We start from the raw sequence: 24,637 nt of genomic DNA, 5'->3' as shown, positions 1-24,637 counted from the left end.
CAGACTGAATTATTTATTTTCAGAAATACACTTTTAAATATTTTTTTAAATATGTTAAATAAAAACATAATACTAATAGTCAACAAATTAGAAAATTGACAATGTTTCTCTCAATATTCCATCAAGTAATAACAAACTATTATGAGAGATTTAGTCAATTATAAACATTGCCAAGTTATTTCTGTTTAGACATTTGATAAAAAATGAATTTTTAAAACATGTCAAAATCATCCCATGAAAAAATTTTCTTTTCAGTCACTCCCCATTGCCCCCAAACACCACTGCAAGTGGGCTAGACGATATGTCTTTAAAACAAATTTCCTTTAATCTCCAAAAGCAAATTCTGTTCATTTTAAAACTAATTTGTCTTTTTGGAAGTTAAAAAAATAAAAAGGTAGTCCCCTTAGGAACATAAACTTGTACAGTTCTCCCTTGAACAACATGGTTTGAACTATACAGGTTTAAACTACATGGGTCCACTTATACACAGATTTTTTTTTTTTTTCAGTAAATACACTCTAGAGTAGTATATGATCCAAGGTTGGTTGAATCTGTAGATGCAGGACCATGGATATGGAGGGCTGCCTGCAAAGTTATATTTAGATTTTCAAATTGAGGGGCGAGGGTGTCCAGTGCCCCTAATCCCTGTGTTGTTCAAAGGCCACCTGTACACTTAATCTGCTGGCTGAATGAAAATATGAGGAAAAAATAAATAGTTTCAAAGTACCCTCACCAACACTCCCTTGCTTGCTTTCACTTAGATCAGTACTTTCTTCTAGCATTTAACCTAGTGTGAACTACCAGAATTAACCCACATTCTTAATTATTTTCTTGATAGATATTGCTTAGTCCTACAAAAGGCTTCACTGAAGAATCTATCAAATATAAATTCACAGTTCTATGAAGTTGTGGAAGGTTCATTAAGTTTTTGTGGTCCTGAATAGAGATGTTATTAATTTTTTTAAAGAGATGGACAAGAAAATAGCACCAGCTATAGGATATCTTTTCTGCTTTGTTCATAAGGTATAAATTTACTGCAGAAAAACAATTAGATGCACTAGTCTGTTTATCATCCTTTTTAGGTATCACAGCCAACTGCAGTTTAGTAAGGCTAGAAAGGTACTTGAGTAACCTATGGTTGCATGGGTCTCCAGAGGCACCATGTTGGTTCTATACAGGCTTCTTTTCTTTTTTAAAAATATATCCCTTGACTAATTATTACATTTTAAATCAATTTTACTTCTTTGGTCTTTATCAAGTGACTGATCCACTACTCTTATTATTTATTTATATTTTCTGGTGAGTTTTTTTTACTTTTCTTTTTTCTTTCAGTTTTGAGAAATGATTAACATGCAGCACTGTATAAGTTTAAGGAGTACAGCATAATGTTCTGTCTCACATACATCATGAAATGATTACATTAAGTTTAGCAATATCACCACCTCATACAGATATAAAAGAAAAATAAAAAATATTTTTCCTTTGATGAGAATTCAGAATTTACTCAGCAACTTTCATATATAACATATTGACTATGTTAATCATATTGTACACTACATCCCTAGTACTGGCTTATAACTCCAAGTTTGTAACTTTTGAACTGCCTCCATCCAATTTCCCCTGCCTCTAGTAACCATATATCTGATTTCCCCTTGCCATCAGAACCAGGCACTTTACAGGTTTATTTTCCAAGTTACTGGAGACTAAGGATTTCTATACCTCACAGAGTAATTTTAACATAATACAGACAGAAACTTACAGTAGTATGACTGAATACATAGGACTAGATAGATTTTACATTTTGGCTTTGATACTTAAGTATATATTCTTGATTTCTTTAAAATAAAAATTAAAAAAATTTAAAGGTAGGAAATCTTGGCTTACCAGGTATGGCTTAGGCATACTTCCAGTAACTGGACAACATTTCCAGTTTGTTTGATACAAACTTAAATATCCATCAGCGTCAACTATTCCAAACTTGAGAAAAAAATTTAGCATTTAGTACAAATAAAAGGTACATATTTACCTTTACGCTCACTGTGAATCTCGTATTGTAAATCTTAAACATCTGAGTCATAAATTGTTTGACTTCTCATTTCACCTATGCATGGATCTAGTCCAGATAAACATTTAGCTACTGCTTTAAAAAATTCCAGGACAGAGAAAAGTAAACCAACATCAGACCCCCAATTTATTATACTAACCAATAGCCTAGTCTGTATATTCTCTGTAGGTACTCCAAAAATGGGATACTGGATTTACACATTAAGCCTTGTGATAAAATTTTAGTATATATAAGGTAAAACACGGTTCATTTTGAGAAAGATTCCCAGAGATATATAATAAGGAAAATGTGGTGAACAACAGTAGAAAGTAAAATGAAACAAAATTTATTATACTAAAAGAATTCTTGATGGAAACTCAGAGCATTTTGATTGGAAAGACGATTAAATAATCCAGTAAGGGAGTATAAGATACAGATCTTAAATGTCTAATTTCGACTTCTGCCTTCTCCCATCTATGGATATAACAATCATTAATAATCCAATGTGTTTTCATTCAGATTTATTCTGCAAATATTCGAACACTTGTACATATAAGATTTTTTTAAATGAAATTAAGATAATACACAGTTCTACAATTATATTTTTTACTTATTATAGCCATTTTTCCACACTGGTACATACAAATTTACCTCTTTCTTGTGCTGTGTAGTATTGCATTGTATAGTTGTACTGTAATTTTTTTAAAAGCTTTTCTCTATAGAATTTCCATTTTTTCCTATAATAAAAATGCTGCTTTGAACACTGTTGCATATATACCTCTGAGTATTTATATAGGACAGATATCCAAAAAGAAAAAAAATTTGTTCAAAGGGCATCATTTAAAATTGGTAGGTGAAACCAAAATTAAATCCTAAGTGGCAATATCAATTTACACACCCATTTTCCCTTACACATTAGTTAACACTGCATACTACAAAATTTTACTATTTGTCAATTAACAGAAAAGCCTTATTTTAATGTTCATTTCTTCAGTTATTAGTGAGGGTTATTGATCATGAATAGGGTTCTGTTTGTTTTTTTGGTCAACTGTTCACATTCTTTGTTGTTTTCATCATCTTTTTACAAAATTGACTGACAGGGCTAACAGTAGGAATATTAACCCATTGTTTACTATATTTTTTACAGCTATTTTTCCAGGGCTTCTCCTTTCTGTGGTTTATTCTATGTTTTATGGAGTAAGTTTAGGTACGTTTTTCAGAAAGGGTATATGGAATGTGCTAATTCTCTGTATACTTAAAAATGTGTCTATTTTGCCATTAAATTTGCATGAGTTTGGACAGACATTGGCTCCATTCCTTATCCATCAGAATTCTGTGAATACTGTTCTATTGTCTATTCGTAACCTCTATTTTCAGAGAAGGCAATGGCACCCCACTCCAGTACCCTTGCCTGGAAAATCCCATGGACAGAGGCTGCAGTCCATGGGGTCACCAGGAGTCGGATACAACTTGAGCAACTTCACTTTCACTTTTCACTTTCATGCATTGGAGAAGGAAATGGCAACCCACTCCAGTGTTCTTGCCTGGAGAATCCCAGGGATGGGGGAGCCTGGTGGGCTGCCGTCTATGGGGTCGCACAGAGTCAGACACGACTGAAGCGACTTAGCAGCGATAGCAGCAGCAACCTCTATTTTTAAGGAGGCAAATGTCATTATTTTAGATAGGAAGGTGGAGAGGTTGTAGGTAAACATTTTTACCCCTACTCCTTCTTCTCATTACTTCTGGTCTAGTATTTGGTAGGCCCTTCTTTTTCTAAAAATCCATTTTTTGCTATGGGGAAATTTTTATTTTATTATTCCTTTTAATACAAAGTTTCCTCTTTAAATCACTTTTCTTTTTATTCTTCTGCTATATCTTTTAAAGGTCTTCTATGCATTTTCCTGGATCTTTGTCTCAATTTACTTCTTGGGTTTTTTCATGATGGGATAAATTCCTGATTTGTACTTCCCAGTCACAAATTTGATTTTCAAATACTTCCATTCTGCTATTCAGTCCTTGTAATCAGTAGTTCCTCTACTCTCCTAATTTTGGGGAATTGCATGTTTTTAATTTCTAAAACTTCTTTACTATTCTACTGCCTTTGGTTCATAGAATCCTGTTCTTGTTTTACAGTGTAAGATCTTCTTGAATCTGAGGAATCATTCCTCACAGGTCATTTTTTCCCTGCTAAATGCTCCCTTTATCTCCTGGTTTTTCTGCAATGTCCAATGACTTCTGACAAAATGATCAGCATTATTGTGAAGTAGCATGAGTTATCTGTTCTATTTACTCCAGCAGCCTTCTCTACTAAGGGAGATAGCATGCTAGGGTGTTGTGCTTTTGGGTACCATCATGGCAAAGGTGAATTAACAGTAAGCTGACTGCCTGTTAAAGATACCTAGGCAGATAATAATGAAGAGTTTGTTGTGCCTTAAAAAAACCTATATAGGAGAGTATTATTGTGTTAGTCACTCAGGTGTGTCCCACTCTTTACAACCCCATGGACGGTAGCCGCCAGGCTCTTCTTCCCATGAAATTCTCTTGGCAAGAATACTGGAGTGGGTAGCCATTTCCTTCTCCAAGGGATCTTCCCCACCCAGGGATTGAATTCGGGTCAGTCAGAATGTTAAATATATAAAATAACTCTGAGTGTAGAAGGACTTGAATGCCACACTTAAGAGTATGGACTTTTAGATATAATGAGGAGACTGTGGGTTCTTGAAAAGGACAACATGATTTCATCTACAGTGTATATATATAATGCTGTTTTTTTTTTCCCTTTTTTATCTCTCTTGGCCACGTTGCGAGGCTTGTGGGATCTTAGTTCCCCGACCAGGGATCGAACTCGGGCCCTAGCAGTGAAAGCAGAGTCCTAACCACTGGACAGCTAGGGAACTCCCTATGCTATTTGTTACATAACTTTGTTGGCAATATGAAGGATGCATTAGAGAGATTAGTTAGTAACAATATAACATTGACACAATGGAAAAACCTGAGTATATAAATGATATTCTTATTTGCTCATGTTTTTAGATTAAAAGGTTTCTTGATTAAACTCCTTTAATTTCCCATTAAGGAGCAAAGAATGTTGCTAATTACTATTAAGAAATTATATGCTCTCAATTCGGTTTCATAAATACATGAAAAAATTGTTGACTTTAGTGAAATGCTAAGAGCCATCTAATAAATGTTGTAGGCAAAAAGGTTGTAGCACATCATGATACAAGTAACATGTGAGGATGGTAGAAGGTTTGGAGGCTGACAGAAAATTAAAGGCAAGATGTACTATCAGCAAGGGCCCATGTAAATGTTTTTAGTGTAGCATGGTCATAAAGACAAAAAGAAGGCTGATTTCCCCTTTAGTAGCTGTTTGAAGTGCTAGTAAGACAGGAGGGGCAGAGAGAGACAGTTTTAGGAAGGAAGATTACAGGAAGTGAAGACAGTAAGAGCCAGGTTGGCAAATTTTTGTTAAAAGGCCCATAGAATAAATATGGCTTGCCAGATATAAAGTCTTTGTTCCCCTGAACTCTGTTGCTGAACTGAGAAAATAATCATGGAAAACAAATAATGAACTGGTTAGCTGTGTTCAAATATAATTTTATTTACAAAATAGGTGGTCTAGGCCATAGTTTGCCAACATCCTGTTCTAGAGGAGGTGTTCCTCAAACTTTAATGTTTTGTACAAATCACAGGAGCATCTGGCTAAAAAACAGATGGTGATTTGATAGCTCTGGAGTCAATAATCTGCATTTCTAATAGGCTCTCAGATGTTGCCTACTACTTGGTACCTGACCATATTTTGAGTAGGTTCCAGAGGATAAAGAAAGCAGAAGTATTTAGAAGATGGTCCTATAATCATTTGGTCCTTAAGCATCACATAAAAGAATTTTGATGGACATGTATATAATGACTTTACAGCAAGAACCAAGTGAAATTAAATTTTGAAAGGAATTTCTCTGAAAAGAATTCATATAGATGGATTAATACTTCTCCAGTAGATCAGTGAACTGTTCTTTTCAGAAGCCCAAATAAGAAATATTCATAAACCTTTAACAAAATCAAACCATTACCCCTATTTACACTTTTAAATATTACCTTATTTCCTTGATAGTTAAATCTCATTCTTGTAACTCTTGAATTGCCACCAGAGCGGAAACAGGTTATTTGTTGAGAATGGCCCCATTCGAACATTCTGACGCTTCCATCTTGAGCTCCTGTCAGATCTGCATTATAAGAGGGGAAAAAAACTACAAATTTATTTCAAGAACCTTTGGCAAATTTATTTTTTGATCCAATGTGAAAATATGGAAGAAATACCTAAGAAATGAGTCATAGTCAATTTAGATGAATTTACTTTTGTATGAAACTTCACTTGAATACTCTCAATCTTAAAAACAGATAATTACATAAGATTCTTTCATCTGAGAACATATCCTCATACAAAACAACAGAAGCAATTGAATCAGATCTCTATAAACTTTATTTTCTTTTGAAATTATCTCAATTATGTTTTAATAACCTTTAACAGATCATGTTTATGATAAAGGGTTAGAGTCTTAGGATTATTTAACTTTGTATGGTGACAGATGGTAATTGGACTTATCATGGTGATCATTTTGCAATGTATAAAAGTCCTGAATCACTGTTGTAAACCTGAGACAAACACAATATTTCAAGTTAACTGTATTAAAAAGATGATCTTGGGATTACTTTTTTTTTTTTTTTTTTTGATCTTGGGATTACTAACAGTCAGTTCTTATCAGTCCTACTAATAATGTTTAAATATCTCCATTTTTCTCTGACAAAATGATTGGAGAAGGTCTTAAAAGTCATGTTAAAAAATCAATCATTTCTAATAATTTTATTATGATTGATCTAATACTCAAATACAGTATCCATTTCACTAAGGAATATGAATAAACTAAATATTATTGCTTCTTTGCTTTATCATTTACTAATTGTATGTTACTAGGAGTCTTACATAATCCCCCTGCTCTATTTTCTTCTTGTAAAAGGTATATGAAAGTGAAAGTGTTAGTCACTCAGTTGAGTCCGACTCTTTGTGACCCCATGGACTGTAGCCCTCCACGCTCCTCTGTCCATGGGGATTCTCCAGGTGAGAATACTGGAGTGGGTTGCCATTTCCTTCTCCAGGGGAACTTTCTGATCCAGGGATTGAACCTGGGTCTCCTGCATTATAGGCAGATTCTTTACCATCTGCGCCACCAGGGAAGCCAAAAAGGTATATAAGTCACTACTATAATGATATATATCATTAATGACATATAGGTCACTGTACAGTTTTGAGAAGTAAATGAGATAATGTATATAAATCATTCAGAAATATACCTAACATACAGGGCTAAACTGACATTAAGAATATGGTACAGAGGTAGTGAAAAATTATATTAATGTACATAAAGCATCTCGCACATTTCTAGTCATATATGAGTTAACTTTCCTTCCTTCCTTTCCAAGTACTTAAAACAAAGGAACTTCAACTGTTTTGATTATGTTTTAACACTGGGCTGGGATGCAAGAGTGGGTACAATTTCTTGTGACTAGGAATGTTAGTAGTAGAGCCACCTGATGTGAAGAGCTGACTCATTGGAAAAGACCTTGATGCTGGGAAAGACTGAAGGCAGGGGGAGAAGGGGGTGGGGGCGACATAGGATGAGTCGGTTGGGTGGCATCACCAACTCTATGGACATGAGTTTGAACAAACTCTAGGAAACAGTGAAGGACAGGGAAACCTGGTGTGCTGCAGTTCATGTGATAGCAGAGTCAGACATGACTTAGTGATTGAACAACAACAAGGGATGCTAACTGTATTCCCCTCCCCTCTATAGTTTTGTCTAGCTTAATCACAAACACAAACTGGACTAGATGCATTAACAAAAATCATTCAAATTTTTCTATTATTCATGGTTTTCATTTATTTGGAAAAATCCCTATTAGTAGCTTACATGAAAATGAAATACTCTCTTAAAACTTTATAAAGTTAAAAAAAAACCAAAAGGTTCCTATAACCAAGTTGTCTGTGTAAATATCCCTTATTAGTAACTGGAGAGTGTTATGCTATATAGGTGTGGAAAGAGTTAAATGCAACCTTAAAAATTTTAACATACTCATTTTTTTTTAAATAGAACTTTCTTTCGAAGACTTATCTTTCTATTTCAACTCATCAGATTAACTTCTATAAAATTTTCCTTAAGTCCAAAAGATTGGTTTATAATGACTAAGATCTTTAAAAAATCTGTTCCAAGGAAGAAAGGAACTGTTTTGAGGTATCAGCAATTCAGTCAAATTTTTAAAAACTCTATTTCAGGGCTTCCCTGGTGGTTCAATGGCAAAGAATTCACCTGCTAATGCAGGAGACACGGGTTCAATCCCTGGTTCGGGAAGATCCCACATGCCATAGAGTACCTTAGCCCGTGCACCACAACTACTGAGCCTCTGCTTTAGAGCTGGGGAGCCACAACTACTGAGCCCATGCATCAAAACTACTGAAGTCCATGCTCCATAGAGCCTGTGCTCCATAACAAGAGAAACCACTGCAATTAGAAGCCATACACTGCAATGGAAAAAGCTCAAGCAGCAACAAAGACACAGCATGACAAAAAAAAAGTACAAAAAATTTTTAAAAATAAATCAATAACTCATTTTCAAACTCCAGTTCATGAAAGGAGCCCACTGTTGAACTAAATTACTATCTGTGAGACTTATTCATGATATGAAACAATATACTGTAAAAAAAATTCAGTGACTAATTAGCATTTAATTTTTCAACTCTCTTACTGTCAGTTATAGTAGTTCTCTGAATGGAGAAAGTACTTATCCCAAGACAGAAGTTACATGATATTACCTAAGAACTATGAAAATAAGCCCATTAATTTTCTTTGAATCCAGGAATTATTTTATTTAAATCTATGGGCTTGAGGCAAAGCATATTTATAAACTAGTCAATTGTCATCACACATGCTTTAGGGCTGAGAAATAATGAAATCCCTTCAATATTTCAGGAAACTTCTAAACCCTACTGCAAAGAGTAAGGATAGGTTTTAAGCAATGCCAAATTTTCTCACTGTGGGATTCATATTATCTACACTTTATATATAAAACACCTTTGATTCCTTTCTCTCTAAACCATCTCATGATTGTTTTTAGTTCATGTTTTACATTAGACTTGTGGATAGAAAACATATACTTCTAGTATTGAATAAATTCAACATAGCGAAAAATCAACTAAAGTTTTCAGTATTATTTTATGTCTCTAGCATAAGTAATAGAAGCTACCTATTCATCTTAAGTATATGGCTCTCTTGAACACTTTTATTAGACACTGGTATACAACTTTGATAACACATGCTTACAGCACTTGTGATCATTAAGTAAAAAGAACTTTGGTTTTTTCACTTGTATTTTATCAGAATATTTCTCATAAAAAAGGTAGTACAGTTTTTTATAGGTTATTAAATTGGAGGGACATGAGTATCTTTTAATTAACATGTACTATTTTTACTATTTTTGTTACTGTGTGGTAGGACAACTTGATGAAGGGCACAACTTAAAAATCTTATTAAAAAAAACTTGAAATACTCACTATGCCAATATGAATAATGATTCCAACCCAACAGTTAATTTTAAAGTTGTCTCTATTATTATTTCTGCTTCAATACTTCCAATAATTCCCCATTAATTTCTTTGTTAATGGAAGAAAAACTTTTGAGATTCCTAGGAAGATTAACTGAAAATAAATATATCCTGCCTTAGACTGTATAACCACTACACTTACTATTAGTGTGTCTGATAAAAGATAAACTGACAAATATTTAAAAAAATACAAACTGATTATGATGAGGCTCTAAATGACCAAGATATGGTTCTGGTCTATATAATAAAAGATGAGAGTGATCCAATTATTAAAACAGTAATTGTCAGCTACAATTTAACACTATGAAGAGTATAGAAATGCTCAAAAATAAAATGTGCTAAGAAATATGCAGCAAAATGCTAAAAAATTACACATTAAGTTAGTCTTTATTAATTCAGGAAAATTACTTTCTCTATTTTTACTCAATTTTGAGGTGATTTTACTTGCTAGCAAACATTCTCAACAACAACAAAACAAAAGTTGACTACTTTTGATTGATACTAGAATTTTCCTTTAAATTCTTTACAATAATGGCTTATTATCAACTTACAGTAAGGAAGAGTTGGATGAGAAGTCATTCTTCTGACATTATTAATGGCTTTCTTAATCATCTGTTAACAAAGAAAAATCATTCGTTTACACTTTTAATAAAAAGTAGCATTAAAATTTTATGTTGTGACAGGAAATTCAAGTAACATTTATTTTTGTGTGATTCCGTAACTATCATGATGGGTGCTAAAAATACTAAATATGATAACAGAAATAAAATTTTTAACAGCTCAGCTAACATTTTAAGTGTACATACATTTTCTGCATCATTGCCTAGGATCTAAGAACAAATTCACCTCAAGAATTTAGTCTTACCTCCTTTCTTGCCAATTCTTTTCTGATCCCATTAAATTTATTGGAATAATCCTGAATAGGATAAGGTTAAAAAGACAGGCAGAAGCATGTGAAAAAAAAAAAAAAGAGGTAAACAGAAAACTGTATAAATTTTTAACTAATAGTTTGGAACTATTTATTTATCCATTTTAAAATTATGCTTTGAATGGTTTAAGTAGCCTGTCAAACAAGAGTAAACTAAGTACTTGAAACTAAAGGGATAATTTTAATTTACAGGATATATCCTATTTATAGACTATAAATAATGTTACAGATTATCCTAAGTTTGTAGCACCAGTCTCATGCACATTTTTTTGTTGTTACTGTTCTTTTGGATTTTAAATTGTTTAATTAGGCCAAAGCCATAAGTAAAGTGGGGATATAATAGGGAGGGATGGAACTAGGTCAGCAGAATCAGGGAGGAACAGAAACACTGAAAGACATGTTTGGATACGGCTATACTCCAAAAGAGCAGAAATTGGTCCTAACTATTATTCCTTTTCATTAGTATGCATAATTTAATAAAATAATAGGACTAGAAAATATCTGATCAAATTCCCTACCCACAAAAATTGAAAGCCTGCTGAATGTTATTTCTGTTTAGTAAACATCATTTTTAAACCTCTAGTCTCAATTAAAAAAAACAGCCTGAGGATTCTTGATTTTTCTTTTAACCACTTTTTTTTCCTAATAAGAGTATCAAAGAAAGGAAAATCATGAATAAAAAATACAAAGAGTTAAGTTTCTGAAAGCATATACAGACTAGTACAAGGGAAAAGAAATCACTGATTATTTTAGAAGATCTATATAAAAGGAACCACCTTATTATACTGGTGTCTTTCCTGAGGCTGGAGTGGGGTAATCCCAATATTTATGTTTACAAACCACAATGACACCAACTAAAAAGATGTTCTAACATTTAAATAGGAAGAAAATTCAGTCCTAAGAGGAATGACAAAGGTAAATTTCCACATAAAAATGCTCTGGAGAATAAGCAAATATTTTCTGAGCATCGACTAAATGTTAAGCACATTCTACTTAGAGATCACCAGTGTGTATAAAGTAGACACATAATAAACTCTCAAAGAGCTTACATTCAGAAGGGAATAAAATACAACCAAATAATAATAGATAATTTATAAATTGATAAAAGCTATAAAGATGATAAAATGGGATAATATGACTATCAAATGAGAAAACAGGATAACTGGGAGTAGAGGAGGCAGGAGCAGATACCTTTGCTAGGGAAACAAGAGAAATCTCTGGGAATCTGAGTTGAGATCTGAATGGTAAACAGTTAAGTATCCTGAGTAGAAACCAAGGCAGAGGCTCTAAGTCTGATGTGTTCAAGCAGTAGAAAGAAGGTCACTGACTGCAACTAGAGAGCAAAGAGAATCCAGTGGGGAAAAAAGGGAGATGCTACTGCAGAGGCTGGCTGAATTTAAGTCACACAGGGCCTTAGAAGCCACGTGAAAGACTTGTTTTAAAGCAGTACTGGGAAATCTTAGTTTTAAGCATGGGAGTGATAACCTGGGTGATGTTTTAGAAAAGAGAAACTCTGCCTGCTGTGTAACAGACAGAGGGAGCAGTTGTAGAAGCAGAGACCAGAAAGAAAACTGTTTCAAGGAAGAATTGTATTATATTCTCTGAAAATAGAGCTGGAAAAAATGCTTATTATTTCTTTTAATATATTGTGTATATTCTAAGTTCTCCTTTAAAAGATACATCGTTAAGTTTTACAAGTGAATTTTAATGTATCTGTCCAATGGAAAAAATTAACTATTAATGACCAAGTCTTTTCTTTTGAATAATCACTAGACTGTTTTTCATATTCTTCAATTCAATACTTAAAACAGTCCTCCATGAAATCAATGAGTGAAGAGGAATGGAGGGCTTTAACAGAAGCTCTACCACAAATTGGAGACAGTGACCTGAGTTAAATTCTTTGACCTTTCTCGATCTCAAGCTTCATCTAAAGAATGGTTAAGTGGAATAATGTAACATCTACAACAGATATCTCAAACAATAACAAGGTTATATGATTGGTAAAGGAACTGCATTAAGTATAAAATATTATCAGGTATTATTAAAGATAATCAAGCTTTATTTAAAGAATTATCTTCACTAATTAGTCAAAAAATTGGCAGGGGGGGGCAAAGACAGAATTCTACAGGACTTAAACTGTGGGGGAAAAAAAACACCTACCACCTGCAAGTCATTGAAAAATTGCTGGTGCTGGATTTCTTTGGTTCTGTGTATTGATTTCTATACTCATGTAGATACAGCTATGGATTATATCCTAGGTAATCAGGGTACATACAGTTCTGTGGATATCGTCATTCATACTACAATATCACCATTTAAAAACAAAGTAAAAGGGTACCCTTTGGTTTCCACTTCTACATCATCATACTTTTTCAGTTCATCTGCACATTATATTTTGCTTAAATTTTAAAATTTGTATCATTTTTATTTTTTCATGAAAAGAAAAATATATTTGTCTCAGCATCAACTAAGAGTTGTTAGTTGATAACCATTTAAAAATATTATCTAGGCTAGGAATTGGCAAATCTTTTTTGAAAAGAATTAGATAAATAAATGTTTGGTGCTTTATGGGCATATAGTCTCTGTCTCAGAATCTCAATCTTACCATTGTAATGTGAAAGCATCCATAAACAAAATACTAAAAAAATGTGTGGCCATGTTCTAATAAAACTTTATTTATACACAATAAAATCTAAATTTCATATAATTTTCATGTGTCACAAAATACCATACTTATTTTAATTTTTTTTAATGGCTTAAAAATATAAATTCTTAGCATGTTGACACAAAACCAGGTGGTAGGCAGGATCTGACCCACAGCATGTGGTTTGCTGAGGCCTAATTTGGAACAGTAAGTTTCAAATAATTATTACTTAAAATACATCTCTTTGTATTTCCATTTATTTAAAATAATTTTTGTTATCAAATGAAAACCTATTATTCTTCAAATAAAAAAATCAGAATTTCCAAAAAGTATGACTTACTAAAAAAATTAAAATTTTAAAAAACATTTACATCCTTTGTCTTATTAATTTAGAGGGAAAAAGCAGACATTTATACACAAACATTTTTAACTTTACATACCACAGATGCTCCTCTGCCAGTCTGTGTACTACCAAGCCATGGCATGTTAATTGGAGTACCAGGATTGCTGTGTGTATATGGGGTTGTACCTTGCACAGCTGTTAAATCGTCACGAGCATGTATAACCAAGAAATCTTCTGATCTACAAAGGAATGTCAGCCAGAATAAATCAACTCATCAGATCTTCATTCCTTGTTATACCTGAAAGGTCTAACATATGACTTTGCATTTCTCTTTAAAACTGATTTTCTTCAGCTCAACTCCTAACTCACAGCCAATAATTCCATGCATGAACAATTTCAGATCCCTTCTCTTATTCCCTTCCAACCCTCAACCCACTTTTTTAAAGTTCAAGCCATCCCACTTCTTTATTCTTTAGCATATCAACTTCCATTTTGCTTACAATCTAGGAATATTCCTTTAAAAAATAACTTGAAAGGTACAGTTCTGTGGATATCATCATTCATACTACAATATCACCATTTAAAAACAAAGTAAAAGGGTACCCTTTGGTTTCCACTTCTACATCATCATCTACCCAAGTATAGATCTGTGTAGCCAGAATTCCAGAAACATCTAATTCTTGAACATCATGGCTCGAAGCAATTGCTATGCAGTTTCTATTCGCCTGAAAAATAAATCATATAATAATTTTTAAATAAAGAAAGCATAACATGTATATGGGCTACTTTTGAATATGGAGACTACAAAACAGCCTCTAGAAATGATAACTTTAGGTTAGAATAAATATTAGTTTCACAAATAAATATTTTAATAATTAAACTTTGAGATAACCATCAGGATGAACTTGGAGATATGTTTATATTTTGAGAATTTCACCGCATTCAACAGAAGGCAGCTACAAATGGAAACGCAAGTGCCACTTCATTTCTTCTACCACTAGCACTCTCTCTCTAGTCTACTAGAATGGTACTATCTCCCTAAAATTTGCACAGTTCAGAAATGTGAAGTGAGATATTGAAAAATATAAGAGCCCTGGAAGGTAAACAAAGGGAGATAAGAACTTCAAACTGAAGAAATAATGGTGAATTTTTATTCAAATAAGATGGCATTTCTTTCTCCTAAAGCCTTTCAATCTTAGGCAAGACAAACAGAATTTGGGGAGGGGTCTCGTGTCTCAGTTAGTAAAGAATCCGCCTGCAGTGCGGGAGACGTGGGTTCAGTCCCTGGATGGGAAGATCCGCTGGAGAAGGGAAAAGCTACCCACTCCAGTATTGCGGCCTGGACAATTCTGTGGGCTGTACAGTCCATGGGATCGCAAAGAGTTGGACACGACTGAGCGACTTTCACTTTTTTAGGGCTTCCCTGGTGGCTCAGAGGTTAAAGCGTCTGCCTGCAATGCGGGAGACCTGAATTTGATCCCTGGGTTAGGAAAATTCCCTGGAGAAGGAAATGGCAATCCACTCCAGTATTCTTGCCTGGAGAATCGCATGGACGGAGGAGCCTGGTGGGCCACAGTCCATGGGGTCGCAAAGAGTCAGACATGACTGAGCGACTTCACTCACTTCACTCACCAAGAAAAGGTGATGAAGTATTTCAGAAAAAAATCATCAGTGAAAAGCTGGTCAGATTAAATGATAGAAAACTTTCAACATCTACAAATTTAAAATGTGTATCTTTAAAGGAAAAAAGGAAGATTATTGATAGCAAAGAGAAAACAGGACTAATATTTCAATTATGCAAAATTCTAATACAAACTGGGACTGAAAAAACTGAGACTCCAGAGATATGTGGAAAAAAGGAAATTAACTACACTGCTGGAAGGTAATTCTCCATGTGACTCTCTACTTCTGTGTGTCTTGTGAGTTAGTCAATGACTGCTTTTGTTTCACAGTATTATTATCAGGATGCCTATATAGCTATAGACTCTCCCTCCAGATCAAAAGGCAGATATGCTTACTGTCCATTAGAAAAGATTTGGGTTCCCTGAACGCACTGTTCTCCGCTTGTAATGCAACACACTTTGTTTAGGTATCATCTAGCCCTCTTGCTGTCACTAGGAATTGCACCTTAGGGAACCAGAGCAAAAATGCTAATGTTCTAGCTTTTGCTTTTGCTGTTAGTAATAAACTATACTTTGTCTCTGGTCCTGGAGTCTTATGTCTTCTAACAGTATCCATTAATTGTGAAAGCTAACTTGTTAGATTGAATGTAGGGGAGTATCTCAGATCCTTCACAGTGCTTGACAGATAATCCACAACTACACAAATGAGGAAAAGTTCAATGTTATCAGCATTTTTAATTACTGCAATTTAAAGCAAAAGATATTATTTCTTACCTACAAATTTAGCAAAGATGTAAAAATTTAACAAAATAACTGGAGAAATAAAAATTAAACAAGTACACTCTTAAAAAGTCAACAGAAGACTTTGTATTATTATCATGAGGATGACTGTTCAACTAGTTATATAAATTCAAATAAGAGAAAAAAGCTAGTTTGTTTTATAACACAAAATACTAAAATCTTATTTTCTTCAGGAGAAGGAAGGTACTAGTTGTGTATAGATAATAATTTTGTATTTGTATTTCACATGTATATATCATATTATATATTAGCACATCATGAGAACTGCCTGGCTAAGGGGCTAATTTCAAACTTGCCTGCTATGAACAGAACTAGTCATTAATCAGGAGTGTCTATGAGGAAATGAGACAAGGAACCCAGGAAAAGATGAGGAAAGAATGACAAAGGCACTATCTAGATGAAATCAAAGAAAAGACAGACAAGGATAGGACAATAAAGAACCAATTGGTGAATGGTTACTGAATGGGTAATGCCATAGGATATGATCTAAATAATATTTTAAAGTTATGAATACATGAAAAAGTGTGTGTGTGTATATATATGTGTGTATATATATATATATCTCAAAGGCAGAAGGAGAAGGGAACAACAGAGGATGAGATGATTAGATGGCATCACTGACTCAATGGACCTGAGTTTGAGTAAACTCTGGGAGTCGGTGATGGACAGGGAGGCCTGGAGTGCTGCAATCTATGGGGTCGCGAAGAGTCAGACATGACTGAGCAGCTGAACTGAACTGATATATATACACACACATATCTAGATATATATCTCCTTTAGGTTATTGGTAGTAAAAGGAAATGAGTAACTAGAAGTTTTTATACATTTTTTAGTAAGGAAGTTAGGCAAGATAGGAGGAGAAAGGGCTAAGACAAATTTCAACCATGGACCACTGTACCTAAGGCTACCTCTTCTGTAAGTAGCTTATAGACACCTCTATGGAGGATGCTGAGTAGAAGGGTAAGGGATACAAAGCAAACACTCTAGTTGGGCAGCTATTATAGCTAAAAGTTAAAGAGGAAGACTTTCTGTGAGTCACATTTAAGCTTGATTTTGATCTAAGAATCACATTCAACATATTCATATAAGAAAGACAGAAAACATTTTCTTTGGATTAATTGGATGTGTTGTATAAACTGTAAAGGCAGGGGATGTCCCTGGTGGTCCAGTGGTTAAGACGCCATCCTTCCACTGCAGGGGGTGTGAATTCAATCCCTAAACAGGGAACTAAGATCCCACATGCCCTGCTGCATGGCCAAAAAATAAAAATAAAATACAATAATTCTCAAGGCAACTGCATATATAAATACTTTAGACTTCCCTCTGTTTAGTAATAAAGTATTTTTATCTGCTATATATCCAAAGTCAAATAAATTATCAAGCAATATAATCATCTTATACAATAAAGAATTTACTCAGATTGCAATTTAGGGAGTAGAAAAATAGCTTTGAGAAAGGGAAACAATACTAGTAAATAAACTGACAGAATAGGAGACATTCTCCAACTATGAGTACTTAATTAAAGAAAAAAGTCGATGTACTTACTTTGTTAACAGCAAAGGCAGTAATGATATCAGATTCCTTATGAATAATTCTTGCTTTACCTCCAGGATATCCCAAATCTGCTTCTATCTACATGGAGGGAAGAAAGGTACAAACATACAGCAATGTTAGTAATAGGAAAAAGAAATATGCTGGTCTTTCATTTAATACTTGCATAAATTAAGATGCTTTTTAGATAATTCAAATCCAAAGGTACTAATTTACATGCTAATTATTTCTGAAACAAAATTTGGTAAGAGGAAATAACATCTTTACAAATTTTCTTTTTCACATATAAAAACATAATTGATAAACAACTCCATTAACTGCTTATATTCTTAAGGTGCAATAAGATAATTTAAGGCATTCTAATTATTAAAGTAAAATAAATTTACCACACTTCTTGAGTTTATAATCTTTTGATAATATTTTAAAAATATAAAAAAGCCAGAAGATAAATATTTTAGGTTTTGCAGACCAATACAGTCATGCTGCATATTCTTTTAAAAAACCTTTCAAAAATATAAAAACCATTCTTAGTTCATGATCTACAGAGGAACAAGCAGGACACAGCCAGCTGAATATATTTTACAGACTCCGTATAAAATAACTTTCTAGTTATAAAATAAACCTGAAATCCTGAAAAGCATAATATTTTACCCAAGTCAGTAATCATTTTAATAGCTGAATAGACCATAATCCAATATACGTTAGATAAGGGAAACGTATTTGACCTTTTGCTTATACCACAGAAGGCAAATACATCTTTCAACTTAGAAGAGAGTACTGTATAAAATTAAAATTTACTAAAATAATCAGAAGTAAAATGAAGAGGCAATTGTTAAGAGTTAGAGATGTTACTTAATGCACTATGATTCATTTTATTTTATTCTCCCTAACCCTTAATCTTTAAAATGAATTATTATAAAATGTTTTATAACTCATCATGAAATACAGAAGTTATTAATTTGAAATTAGAAAACAAATTTACTTCCTGGAAAATTTAAATAAAATATCACCAATCCCCATCCACTGTTTGACCACAGAACTGAGTAGGGTTAGCAGTATTTTTTAAAATGGCAACTAAGATGATAGTTCATTTACAAAGTTGAAAGAGACTTATGATTAAACCAAAATAACCATATGCAATCAAAACTCACAGTCACTGGATGAAAAATGTCAAATATAATCTTAAATGCAACTTGCTAACAAATATTTTAAAAATTCACTGCTCCTACAAACATTTTGGTTGATTTGAAGGTCAACTTCTTTTCTAAATAAAGTCTTACCTGTCTGAGGCTCATCGTCCATAACAATTTCTAAGTCAAATTTTGTAATCCCATGACTAAAATTCCAAATTAACCACCTATTTGCCTGGTATCTAAAGCACACTAAGTGTTTACTATTGGACTTTTAAAGAAATTAGATATAAAGACAAATAGTATTTCCATGGAATAGAGCAATATGCTATTTGCTGGTAATGAATGGGGGGGTGGGTAGTGTCACCTGCAGAACAGTCTTCAAACTTCATTGTCATGGAGAGAAAAGCAAGAAGTTCAAAAAAAGCTTCTTTGGTAAGGAAATACATTCCTGTCCTCTCATTATCTAGATTTACCAAAACACTGTTTTCTCAATGGTGTGGTCCCAAGATGACCTGCATGAGAATCAACTAAAGGGGGTGGAGTGGAACAGGAGAAATGGTGTTTAGCGTTAAGAGTTTATGTATATTTAATTTTGAGAACAATAACAAGTTGTAGGAGATGAGTTTGGAGAAGTAGCAGGTTTTGTTTGTACAGAGCCTTAAATGCCATAATAAAGAATCCAGATTTCATTTTTAAAGTTAGAAAAATACTGGAAGGTTTTGGTAATTCTGGATGTTGTAGGGCAAAACACAAAGGGTGAGAGACTGGCTGCCAGGAAATGAGCTAAGAGGCTACTACAATAGCTAAAGTGAGAAGTAGTGGTGGATTTGATTAGGGTAGTAGAATAGTGGTAGTGATTAAGTGGTTAAAAATAAGATAAATTTTGTCAATGGGCTGAAACTGAAGTATGAGTATTAGAGAAAGGAAGGATGACTCCCGGTTTACAGATCTGTCTCAATAAAGGATACTGGATGAAAGTGAAGGAAAGAGTGGGTTTAGGCTGGAATTAGGGGAAGACAGAAAATTCTGTGTTTTGACATTCAGGGGGAGGTAACTATTAGGTTATATATGCAGCTCTGGAATTCATGAAGTGAATTACCGATTATCGGTAATTCCTAATTATTCCTACTCATTATTCCTAAATATTAGGAATAACTAAGATTATCAGCCAATGGATGATATTTAAGCTATCAGATAAACCATAGAGAAAGTAAAGATAGGAAGAGAAAAGGTTAGAGAAATAAGTCCTGGAGTATTCCACATTTCAATGGTATGAAAGAAAGATTAGTCATTTCAGGACTAGGAAATAGCACTGGGAAAGAGAAATACTGACAGTGAATAAACTGACAGAACAGGAAACATTCTCGAACCAAGAGTTTCAAAAAAGTAGTGGAGATTAACACTATCAAAAGATACTAAAAAGTTGAATTTTATAAAGACAGAAAATTGACTACTGCAATCAGTGTAGTCACACACTAGGACAATCACAATGGAGCGGGCTAAAGATAATACCTAACTAGGTTAGACGGAGAAGGCACTGGCACCCCACTCCAGTACTCTCGCCTGGAAAATCCCATGGACGGAAGAGCCTGGTAGGCTGCAGTCCATGGGGTTGCTAAGAGTCAGACACGACTGAGCGACTTCACTTTCACTTTTCACTTTCATGCATTGGAGAAGGAAATGGCAACCCACTCCAGTGTTCTTGCCTGGAGAATCTCAGGGATAGAGGAGCCTGGTGGGCTTCCATCTATGGGGTTGCACAGTCAGACACAACTGATGCGACTTAGCAGCAGCAGCAGCAGCAACTAGGTTAGAGGAACACGTGACATTTGTTGACTAGGGAAGGAAGTCCACTGGGGAATGTTCACAGGGGCATTCAACTGAGCTGACAATGTTTTATTTCTGAAACTGGGTAGTTCCTACATGGTATCTGCAATATTACTCTTTAAGTTTCATTCTTGAATGACTTTATAGGTAACTCTATAAATGAATTTTCCTAGATAAAGGCTTAGAGAAATCAGGTGATAGACTCAAAGATAGATTTTTTTTGGTTTTCATATTAAAGACAATAAAATATATTTACTTATGTTGAGAATAACTTGGGTAAAAATTTATCATGGGAGTGAGATGAGGAATAAATACTGAAGCAAAGTTCTTGGGGAGATAAGAGCAGACAGGATCAGTGCACAAGTGGAAGATTTGGCTTTGGATAAAACAGTGTCAGATCATCTATTTTGAGAGAAGGCAGAACAAAATATCTGCATATAGGACAGAAGTGAGATCTGGTGATGGGACAATACAGTGGGCTAAATCTCTGCTGACTATACTTATTTTGATAGCAAAATGAAGTCATCCATGGAACGTAGTAAAGAAATACCAGAAAGCTGAGATAAAAGGGAAAAAGTAGGGAGAATGAAAAGAAAATGAAGAAAAAATTATGATGGTGGGATAGTTTAATTTGAGATTTGTGACTATAAATTTTAAATAAGGCAAGCCCCCATGGTTTGTGCTTTTACTTCATCCACATTCAGCTACTTGGGTGCAGACATAGAGTTGGTAGAGAGCTAGGTTTAAACAGGTTTGGGAATTTTGAAGGCAAGTACAGTGTAGAGAGAAGAGGGCAAAAAGGTTAGGAGATTTGCAAGGGATTGATCACAATAAGAGAGCTTCCCTGGTGGCTCAGATGGTAAGGGCTCATGGAATCTAAGCTGGGAAAGAAAGGAAGGAAGTGGGGACATGATGTGAAGTGAAGAGAAGTTGCTCAGTTGTGTCCGACTCTTTGTGACCCCACGGACTATAGCCCACCAGGCTCCTCGGTCCGTGGGATCTTCCAGGCATGAATACTGGAGTGGGTTGCCATTTCCTTCTCCAGGGGATCTTCCTGACCCAGGGATTGAACCCAGGTCTCCCACATTGTAGGCAGACGCTTTACTGTCCAAGCTACCAGGGACATGATACTGGCAAATAAAAATATGGAACTCACATGTGCTACAAACATTAAAAGTCATACAACATAAAAGCAGAGTAAAAAAGTCACAATGAATATGGTCTTAAAGGTCTTCTTAATATAAGGTTTCAAGTCATGCTTATAAAATGTGATTGGGCTGGATATATGAGGGGGAAATCCAAATATTAATGCTAAAAGAGATTTTATGAGATTATGCAGAAAAAAAAACTAACCAAAGAATTACCATATGATCCAGCAATTCCACTTCTCAGTATACACACAAAGAAATGAAAGCAGAGACTGGAAGAGATATTTGCATACCAATGCTCACAGCAGTACTACCCAGAATAGCCAAAAGATGGGATATAACCCAAATGCTCATTAACAGATGAATAGATGAACAGAATACATTATATATACACAATAGGATATTATTAACCTTGAAAAGAAACATAATTCTGATACATGCTATGACATGGATGAACTCTGAAGATGTTACACTAAATGAAATAAGCCAGTCACAAAAGGACGAGTACTGTATGATTCCAAGTATAATGGGTACTGAGGGTAGTAAAATTCATAGACTGAAAGGTAACTGCCTGGGGCTGGAGCACTGTTTAACAGGTAAAGAGTTTCATTTTAGGAAAATGAAGTTCTGGGAATGGATGTCATGATGGTTGCACTACCATATTAATGTACTTAATGTCACTGAACTGTATACTGAAAACAATTAAAATGATAAATTTTATACACATATTATATCACAATTTTTTTTAAAATAAATTTTATGCAGGAACTGATCTGAATAGTATTTAGGTTCCACAAGGTTTTCTTTAGGAATTGGAGAAGAAGGGAAAAGTTCTAACAGACTAAATCCAGGACTTTACTGCTATTTCAATTAAAGCAGCAGCATGTTTTATCAACTCTCATTTTACAAGTTGAAACCTTAGTAAATGAGGCTTCAAGAGTGGAATGAGCTCAGTGTCACACAACAGATCTATGGAAAGGTCTCATTAGTGGTTTTGTTACTATGACCTGCAATATAATGAAGTACTCTTGTATGCCCAGAGTACTTCAGCACTACCCTAATGATTTAATAAAACAAACATGAAGATGAGCTCTAAAAAATATCAAAGGCATAACAGAAAGAAATGGGAAGCAACTGGACGAATATAAAATGACATCAATACTCAAAGAATTAGGGAATATAAATACTAAGAAATAATTTTGTTTTTAAGATTATAGCAGAGAAATGAGAGATAATATCACCATAGATTCTACTGTGTATTAAAAAGATAAGGAAAAACTATTAATAACTTTAACCAATAAATTTGACAACTGAAGTGAAGCAGAAAATTTTTTAAAAGGTATGGACTAAGAAAGTTCACTCAAGAAGAAACAGATAGCTTGAACTATCCTATATCTGTTAAAAATAGAAACTGGAGATTTAAAAACTCCAGGCCCAGATAATTTCTCTGGTGAATTCTATCAAACACACAGTTAACAATATTCTTTGCCTGGTAATCATTAAAAACAGCTGGGAGTTGTTTTATGATTGTACAAATTCTCATCCTTTCTGCTCTTGTTCTCAAGTACTTTGAGTACTTACTATGCATAAGGCAATGTGCTATATGCTACTGGTACTAGTAAAAAAAAATGCTGTGTGTATGTTAGTTACTCAGCAGTGTTCAATTCTTTGTGACCCCATGGACTGCAGCCCGCCAGGCTCCTCTGTCCATGGAATTCTGCAGGCAAGAATACTGGAGTGGAATATTGCCATTCCCTTCTCCAGGGGATCTTTCCAGCCGAGGGATTGAACCTGGGTCTCCTGCATTGCAGTCGGATTCTTTACCATCTGAGCCAAAATAAAAGCTACATAATATTATTTGATATATTTTAAGTAATTACAATCACAGAAGAGAATTTTAACTTCAAAAGTGATACTTGCAGAAACAGAACAATAATACTACTATAATTCTATAATACCTACTATAATTATGTTTTATTAAGAACTTTAGTTTTATTTACTCAAAAATTTGTAGCCAAAACAGGATACATTCAACTCCGTTTAAAATTGCATTCTCTTAAAAACAAAACAGAAACATTTTTTAATGATTACAATATTTAACTTGTTAAAAAAAAGTAATTTGAGGTAATTAATTACTTTAAAAAGTAATGCAGCAATTTAATTGCATTGGAAACAAAGTCCAGTCCAGAACTAAAATGCACATACTTTGTTTTTCCCATTAAAGAATGCAATTTCTAATTTCAGTTGAATGATATTTTGTACCTTATTGATGTTTGGCTCCTCCATCATAGAATTTTTGATGGTTTCACAGTTGTCCTCTAATGACTTCATCAAGAAAGAATAACCATATGACAAAGAGTAAAGATGAGATGTAACATGTAAAATACTGGGGATATTTCTTTTTATTTTTAACCAAATTTACTAGAAAACAATACTGAACTGTTTTTTTTTTTTTAATTCATATATTTTAAACGAAGTATGTGTGGAGAGACATGATTGGGGGTTGGAGAAAACTTAATCCCTCAGAACTCATTAACAATCACTATAAATTTTATTCTATTTCCTAAGAAATTTTTACTCACTTCACTCATTTGAAATGTTGACATTTAAGCAAGATTAAGTCCAGAGTACTTTACCCTACAAATTTCAGAGCTACTAGTGCCAGAGTATCATCAAATGAAAATTAAAGTCAAACTGTTCTCTTACACACTATTAAGTCTTGTCTCCATTATGATATCTCATTCCTCAAGGAAAATCTCCTGATTAGAAACTTTGATTTCAAGATTTCTAACTCCTTCTCTTGACTTAGCCAGAAATAGTCAATAATATGCTTGGAGCAACATATTCTTTTTAAAAGAGGATATTAGCACTTGTTAATGAAGGAGATGGTTCACAATCTTTAGTTCTTAGAAAATGAAACAAAACAAAAAAAGAAACTGAGGA

At 33.9% G+C, this 24,637-nt stretch overlaps 1 protein-coding gene across 3 annotated transcripts in view; it reads right to left on the bottom strand.

Moving 5' to 3' along the window:
- The window catches only part of DMXL1 (Dmx like 1), a 129,882-nt gene that overhangs the window by 12,742 nt on the left and 92,503 nt on the right, over positions 1-24,637 (bottom strand). The window contains exons 34-41 of one of the 3 annotated variants that reach the window (XM_040241687.1): positions 23,957-24,019; positions 17,581-17,667; positions 14,216-14,337; positions 13,710-13,851; positions 10,563-10,613; positions 10,249-10,309; positions 6,140-6,267; positions 1,885-1,977 (exon numbers count right to left, since the gene is read on the bottom strand). In XM_040241687.1, coding sequence (XP_040097621.1) covers positions 1,885-1,977; positions 6,140-6,267; positions 10,249-10,309; positions 10,563-10,613; positions 13,710-13,851; positions 14,216-14,337; positions 17,581-17,667; positions 23,957-24,019 — 747 coding nt within the window. The remainder of the gene's footprint in view (positions 1-1,884; positions 1,978-6,139; positions 6,268-10,248; positions 10,310-10,562; positions 10,614-13,709; positions 13,852-14,215; positions 14,338-17,580; positions 17,668-23,956; positions 24,020-24,637) is intronic. The other 2 variants (XM_040241688.1, XM_040241689.1) reach the window with 2 other exon arrangements.

The sequence above is a fragment of the Oryx dammah genome, unplaced genomic scaffold, assembly GCF_014754425.2.
Source record: "Oryx dammah isolate SB20612 unplaced genomic scaffold, SCBI_Odam_1.1 HiC_scaffold_5, whole genome shotgun sequence".
Classification (NCBI taxonomy): domain Eukaryota; kingdom Metazoa; phylum Chordata; class Mammalia; order Artiodactyla; family Bovidae; genus Oryx; species Oryx dammah.
Note: the sequence above shows the minus strand (reverse complement) of the source record. Positions and strands in the feature narration are given on the sequence as shown.